At 39.2% G+C, this 7,791-nt stretch overlaps 2 protein-coding genes across 2 annotated transcripts in view; both read right to left on the minus strand.

The window, feature by feature from the left end:
- The window catches only part of LOC21407796 (COMPASS-like H3K4 histone methylase component WDR5B), a 7,699-nt gene extending 4,160 nt beyond the window's left edge, over positions 1–3,539 (minus strand). The window contains exon 1 of the mRNA XM_010092111.2: positions 2,830–3,539. Within this exon, the coding sequence (XP_010090413.1) occupies positions 2,830–3,486 (657 nt within the window). The 5' untranslated portion in view covers positions 3,487–3,539. The remainder of the gene's footprint in view (positions 1–2,829) is intronic.
- A 1,055-nt stretch (positions 3,540–4,594) lies between these two features.
- Positions 4,595–7,791, minus strand: part of LOC21407797 (F-box protein SKIP17) — a 4,897-nt gene continuing 1,700 nt past the window's right edge. Inside the window, 10 exon segments of the mRNA XM_024161586.1 lie at positions 4,595–5,427; positions 5,565–5,639; positions 5,783–5,847; positions 6,006–6,068; positions 6,163–6,235; positions 6,380–6,444; positions 6,936–7,057; positions 7,140–7,225; positions 7,527–7,637; positions 7,725–7,789. Coding sequence (XP_024017354.1) covers positions 5,211–5,427; positions 5,565–5,639; positions 5,783–5,847; positions 6,006–6,068; positions 6,163–6,235; positions 6,380–6,444; positions 6,936–7,057; positions 7,140–7,225; positions 7,527–7,637; positions 7,725–7,789 — 942 coding nt within the window. The 3' untranslated portion in view covers positions 4,595–5,210.

The following is a 7,791-nucleotide window of genomic DNA, read 5'->3' on the forward strand; positions in this document are numbered from 1 at the left end:
CCCATATGCCATTATCCTACTGGGGAGAAGCGCTTACTTCAGCAGCCTATTTAATCAATCGGGTACCCTCTAGCATTATTGATTTCCGGACACCGTTCCAAACTCTCACAGAAGCAATTGTTGCCCCAGCCGTATCAAATTTACCTCCTCATGTTTTTGGCTGTGTAGTATTTGTACACCTCCATAAGCATCAACGCAACAAGTTAACTCCTCGAGCGCTGCGATGTGTTTTTGTTGGGTATGCTGCTCATCAAAAGGGATATCGATGCTATCATCCTCCCACACGTCGAATGTTTATTACAATGGATGTTGTTTTTCATGAAAACACAATGTATTTTTTCGAGCCTGAACTTCAGGGGGAGTACCAGAAGGAAATTCAGACTCTAGATTACGACTTTCTAGAGTATGATTATCCCATTTCTGATAAAGTTGAATCGTCAAAGTCTGGTAACCAGGATGTGAGCAACTTGGATATAAGTGGTATAACAATGGATTATAGTGGTGACAACTCACAAGCTGGACCAGTGAACCATGAGATGGGTGAATTGGATTTAAGTGGTATAACGTTGGATCAAAGTGGTGATGAACACCCAGTAACACAAGAAGCAAGTTTGCCTGAATCTGAGATTCTCGTTCGACAAACTGAAGATGTGGAGCTGCCTTTGTCCGACGTATCATACCAATCACTTCCTGAAGGTGTTCTTGAGCCATACAAACGACAGTTACCACAGCGTCACACCAGAGGTATCCCTAGACCCACATATGAACCTGACCTATCTAGTAAAGTCAAATATCCCATGAGTCATTACATATCTAACCACCGTTTGTCAGAATCAAATATGTCATTTGTTAATCAATTGTCTAGTGTATCTATTCCTAACAGTGTGCAGGAAGCTTTAACCGACCCCAGGTGGAAAGCAGCCATGAATGAAGAGATGAAATCCCTACAAAAGAATGAAACTTGGGAGCTTGTTGATCCTCCACTAGGAAAGAAAATAGTTGGATGTCGGTGGATTTACACTGTGAAGTACAAAGCTGACGGCACAATTGAACGCTTTAAAGCGAGGCTAGTAGCGAAGGGATACACTCAAACCTATGGGATTGACTACACAGAGACATTCGCACCTGTAGCCAAAATCAACACTGTTCGTGTTCTGTTGTCTCTAGCTGCAAACTTGGATTGGCCATTACAACAGTTTGATGTGAAGAATGCTTTTCTGCATGGTGAATTATCTGAAGAAGTTTACATGGATCTCCCACCTGGATGCATGAGACACGAGAAGCATAGTCGGAAGGTGTGCAAACTAAAGAAATCGTTGTATGGGTTAAAACAATCCCCAAGGGCATGGTTTGGAAGGTTCACGAAGTCTATGAAAGCATTTGGCTACCATCAAAGCAATTCAGATCATACTTTATTCCTAAAGAAACAGCAGGGTAAGATCACTGCACTCATTGTATATGTGGATGACATGGTGGTTACAGGAAATGATTCTGAAGAAAGAAAGGCCCTACAAGAGTACTTGTCTAGAGAGTTTGAAATGAAAGATCTAGGTCCTCTGAAATATTTTCTTGGGATTGAAGTATCTCGATCCAATAAAGGAATATTTTTATCCCAAAGGAAATATGCCTTAGATCTTTTACAAGAAACCGGAATGTCAGGATGCCAACCAATTGGTACACCAGTGGAAGAAGGCCTAAAGTTATGTGTGGAGCCCAACCAGGTACTGGTTGATAAAGGAAGATACCAAAGACTTGTTGGGAGATTGATGTACTTAGCCCATACAAGACCAGATCTAGCTTATGCATTAAGTATTGTCAGTCAGTTTATGCATAATCCTGGAGAGCAACATATGAATGCAGTTATGCGGATTTTGAGGTATCTGAAATCTGCTCCTGGAAAGGGAATTTTGTTCACAAAGAACTCAGATCATCAAAGCATAGAAGCGTATACTGATGCTGACTGGGCTGGTGCCGTGGATGATAGGCGATCTACTTCCGGTTACTTTACCTTTGTAGGTGGTAATCTTGTGACATGGAGAAGCAAGAAACAAAATGTTGTTGCTCGCTCAAGTGCAGAAGCTGAGTTCAGAGGTATGGCACTAGGACTTTGTGAGGCATTATGGCTAAGATTACTCTTGCAGGATTTGGGCTATTTATCTAGGCAACCGATTCAACTGTTTTGTGATAATAAAGCGGCATGTGACATTGCTCATAATCCAGTTCAACATGATCGTACAAAACATGTCGAGATAGACAGATTCTTTATCAAGGAGAAGTTGGATGACAAAATCATGGAGTTACCGAAGATTCGATCAGAAGATCAGTTGGCTGATATCCTCACCAAAGCAGTTTCAAGCCGAATGTTCTCAAAGTTTTTGAACAAGTTGGGCATGTGTGACATCTATGCTCCAACTTGAGGGGGAGTGTTGAGATTTGTTCTCGATCCTTGTAATCTCCTTTTGTAATTCTTTCCTAATTTAGGAACACCACAGTTGTATGATGAGTGTGAACAAAATAGTTAGCCTTGATTCTAGAACGTGATTCTAGGATAACTGATTGTATTTTCTACCTATATAACCATGTACAGACTAATCACAAAGTATGAATGAAAAATACAATTTCTATATTTTTCAAGTTTAAATTCCAATTTCCAACTACATACCTCCAAATCTCAAGCTCCTAACCTCTGTCTTTATGTTAGAAAATTAAGTAAAATTTCGCAGAGTAAAGTTTCCTTCTTTTTCCTCAATTTCAGATATTTATAGTCTCAAGCTTGTCACTGAAATAAAGAAGCTTAATTTGAAAACAGAAAGAAGAAGAAGAACATACGAGAGTGTCGTTGAGAGTGGCGACGAGAATGAACTTGCCGTTGGGAGAGAACTTAGCGAAGGAAACAGCAGGGACCTTGTCGTCGATGAGAGTCTTGAGGCAGGTCCCGGAGGCGGTGTCCCAAATCTTGCAAGAGCCGTCGTGGCTGCCGGAGACGATGAGGGAGCCGTCGCGGTTGAAGTGGACGGAGGTGACGGGCATGGAGTGAGCCCTAATCGTGTGGAGGCACTTACCGGTCTTGACTTCCCAAACGCGAATGGTGTCGTCGAAGGAACCGGAGACGATGAGATTGGATTGGGAGTTGAAGTTGACGCAGAAAACGAAGTTGGAGTGGCCGCGGAGGGTCTTGACGCACTCGCCGCCGGGGGAGCGGGCGTCCCAGATGCGGAGAGTGCGGTCGTCGGAGGCGGTGCAGATGTAGTGGGAGTCGGAGGACCAGGCTACGTCGGAGACGCCCTCGGAGTGGCCGACGAGGCGGTGGAGGAGGGAGAGGGTGGCGGAGGACCAGATCACGACGGTCTTGTCGAGGGAGGCGGAGGCGAGGAGGGTGCCGTCGTTAGAGAATTTCACGCACGACACGGCGCGCTCGTGCCCCCGTAGGATCTTCAGCTGCCGGTACGGCTTGTACGGCGGCGCCTCTTGCCCGCTGCTCGCCATTGCTCTTCTTCCTTTTAAAAAAAAAAAAAATCTCTCTCTTAGTCGTTGGACGACATGAGATGGATAAATAAAGGGGGATTTGAAGTCAGAGTTTATTTTCTGTTTTAATGTTTAACCGGTTGAAATAAAATTGGAGCGTACAGATAAATAAAATTGAAGTGTGATTGTTGATTATTAGAAAACATTTACGGGGTGTTTAGTATAAGTATTAGTATTATGATTTAAATTATAATATTTTTTTTATAAAAAATATATATAAATTAAAAATAATTTTAAATTTATAAATTAAATGTTTACTATTAAAAATTATAATTGACTGAAATTATACAAAATTAAAAGCGTTTTCAAAGAGTTCTATTATTATTAATTTTTTCCCTAACTTGTAGTGAAGTAGATTTATAGTTAAATTATGCTCACATGTACGACAAAAAAGTATATTTTTTTAGACAAAAATTCGCAACAACAAAAGGAAAAAAAAAAAAATTAAGAGCTTCACAAATACGGTTAACCCTCCGTTTTTTCTCTTTCGGTGGAAAGAAACCACTCATAGCTATATGAGAATTGCTTTTCTTCCTTCGCCTTCTCCTTTCTCCTTGCCAATGTTTAATTAAATCGACACTGCACTAGCCTTCTTTTTACTAAGCATGATTAGCAACCATTTTAAGCTTTTGGTAACAAATTATTGAATTTCAGATCTACTAATTTTTTGTTACAACTTAGAAATTATCTTCTAGCCGAGGTGAAATTTACAACCATATTCTTAATTCTATATATATATATATATACACACACACACACAGGCACCATGAAATACTTTTGCATTTTACAAGAACTAAGCAATCAATTTGCTAGCTATCCTTCCAACAGCCTTACTGACATTGTATCATGAAAGTTGTCGTAAATGTAGTGCATCAGTTCCATCCACCAACGAAAATAAATGAAACCAAATGAAATGATAAAATGTCTCGCGCTGCCTAGAAAACTAAGTTAGAAGTCCACTTGTAATACTCTTTTTAGCCTTATCTTTCTCTTTCATATTGGAGGAAAAATAAAAGTGCTATCCCTGCCAGTGCAGCATATTTTGCAAGTCTCTAAGCTTCAAACCAAAGGCCAAAAAAAAGGATATTGATGCAAATTGAAAGAAACGGAGTTGAAAACATAACCATAAACCTCGTGATTAAAGGATATATAAAAAGCAAAGAAAAGGATTAGAAAGGCCCTCAAGTGGCTACAAAAAACAAATCTTGGCGAAACAGGGGAAGGACTACTCCTGAGCTCCATAACCAAGCTGAGGACACTTCTGCGGCCCACTCCCAGCTGCAAAATCTCATAACAACATGGACGATATGATACAGTTCGCCCCGAGTCAATTATTCAACCCGCACTCCCCGAAGAGTTGAGTTCCATAAAACGCCGCCTCAGTTCTGTAGAGCACTCTGTCAACACGTGCAGGGAGTTATAAGTACCATAACCTCCTTGTAGTAGAGAATGCACGAACATCATCCAAAATACTATAATCTCTTTGAACATATGAATGGTTTATGAACTCTACACATCTTCAAAGGAATGCCTGGAAACTTTAACCACTTTGTAAATGTATAAGGAACGCGGCAATCTACCTAACATCTTTCTCTTCTGCACACATGCAAGTGATAGAGAGAGAGAAAGTACCCAATCCATCTGATGACCACAAATTTTAGTAATTGCCGCACAAGGTACATATCTCATACAGCAAGAAAGTCCACCTCATCCGAGCTCTCCTCATAAATGACATAACCTGCATCTCGACCATCCTCATTGCCACTACCATGGTCACTATTGTAACTGCTCTCCGAAAAACTCAAAAACATTGAACCATCTGACGTATGACTGCTCATTTGCGATGGCAGACTGATATCACTATTTATCTCACTGTCAAACATCTGATCAATCTCAATGTAACTGCAAAAATCCAGATTCCCATAAGACACTGGTAAATGAATCTCCAAATTGCCAATAGATTTTGCATTAAAAATTTTGAGGGAAAATTAGCATATTTCCAATGACATCAACCAGAAATAACTGAAGAATAAACCAACCTTCCTTCTGATGGAAACTCGGCCAGAAAACAAATGTCAGGCCTCTCTTCCAATAACTGCTTGATAGGAATTGCACTGCATAATGTAAAGTTTCTAGATCGTAAGAATAAAAGCCAAAGATAAAACCTGACCTGAAGAACGAACACATCAAAGGAAGAAACTCTTCCAAATCCAACAACGAGGATAGATAATCAATCAAGTATGGGAGAAACTATTACCTAGAGTTATAGCACCTGTCATACCAGTCACTCTCAGAAGCCAAACCCTCCCTATTAGATATGTCCTGCTCCAGGCAGTAAACAAAAGTAGAAAATTAGATACAATATCAAGCACCAAGGTGCAAGTTATTAAAAACATACAGATACATAGTAAATAAACATTAAGTTGAAACTTTAGAGCAGGTCTATGCAGAAAGATTACAGTCAACTCCGATCCACTTACAAGATGTTTGAGGAATTGGAAATCCCCAGAAATAATTGCCTTCAAAAGCCGAGAAACTTCCACCTGTAAACATAGAAATAGCATTAGAGAGAGGGAGGGGGGGAGGGAGGGAAGGAGGAAAAGAGGGAAAGAAGGAGAGGATACTTGTAGTTCTCACCTCTTTGAGATGCATACAATCCCGTAAAATTAAGACTTCTAGCAAATTGCCCCCCATGCTGTTTCCAAGATTCCTAAGGGAGAAAATATCTCGCTCAACTTATGAGGTAGAACATCAATAAAAAATCTCAAATACGAAACCGTTAACTAGATTTTGATGAAGTTTAATCAATAATTCATAGGTAAAAAAAAATAAAGAGAGAGAGAGAGAGGCTGACCTTATAAATGTTCCGGAGATAGAATAGGATGTTGAAAAATCAACGTACTTTAGTTTTCTAAATCCCTGCGCAAGCATCCACATAGATTATAAATCTTGCCTTTTTGCTCAGAAATTCTAACAGCGTAAAACTTACATCCCAATTTATAGAAAGGGATCAACATATATAGTCACAGAGTAAGATGAATGTAATTCTCCTAACAATTCATCAAAGCAGCTCAAAGCATTACCTTTAAGTGGAATTAATTGAATTCCAAGTTAGATATTTCACGAGGACTTAAAAATAAATAAATAAATCGAAGTACAACAGAAGGAAGAACGTTGAAAATATGACAAAGTAACAAGAACAAGGGTCACACGACCTGTTGTCACTTGTGATGTTAAAGTTAAATTTCACATATTCATATATCACATTATAGCATCAGTCAAATAGACACGGACACAGAGAAAGAAAAAGAGATCTGGATTCCAGAAAGTATGTTTCTAAATAAAGTAGAATAAATACTCAAGAACACATGAACCTTGGGAATATGGATTCTTAAAATAGCAAGACGTACCTTAACCAGTATGCGAACCTTATAATCATGCAGCTTAAACCCTCTAAGAGCCAATGAAGTTAGATTAGGACAGTTATTTACTAGATCAAGGCAGGTCTGTGATTTCAAACTGTCATCTCTACCTGTGACACAAGAAACACATGTATAAGAATAAAATTTTTGGGCCACAGTAAGGGTCCCGGTCCCAATACAAGCATGCAGTACCTGTTTTTGAGGATTCAAAGAACAAACGCTCTATCAAGTGACACTTTGCACTCACAGATACCAATGTTTGCCTCAACTCAACATGTCTAGTCATTAGAAAGAAAGTTGTCAGTGGAAAAATAACAACAAATTTCTAAAAACATTGGCCAGGAACCGCTATTCTGTGGAAGATTTAAAACAATAATATATGTACTATAGAGGCAAACATACTCTCGTGCTCCTAAAAAGATAACAGGGAATACTATGCATTTAATTAGAAAAGCAGTAATTAAGGCAATTGTGATCTAATAAGGCAATAATTAAAATACACCAAATCCTCCTTAGAAACTTGAAATTAAAAAAACTAAATAAAATGCACAAAAGAAAACTCAACTCAAAGATACTTACAAGCCCACAATTTCCAGATCAAGGAGAGATGGACAAGCCGATAGTGCTCCACAAAGTGACGAGTTATCCATTCTTTCAATATTGTAAAGGTGCAACCTTCTCAAAAGAGCCCTTAAAAAATAAAATAAAATAAAATATTAACAGAAAGAAATGACTGCAACAAACAAAATTCACTAACATTGTAAATTCAATCATTACCCCGGTGCACTACTGTCCCCGAGTAAAGGGCTTAAACAGGATCTTGTGAGAATGGACGACTCTTTCC

The sequence above is a fragment of the Morus notabilis genome, unplaced genomic scaffold (assembly GCF_000414095.1).
Source record: "Morus notabilis unplaced genomic scaffold, ASM41409v2 Scaffold137, whole genome shotgun sequence".
In the NCBI taxonomy this organism is placed as follows: domain Eukaryota; kingdom Viridiplantae; phylum Streptophyta; class Magnoliopsida; order Rosales; family Moraceae; genus Morus; species Morus notabilis.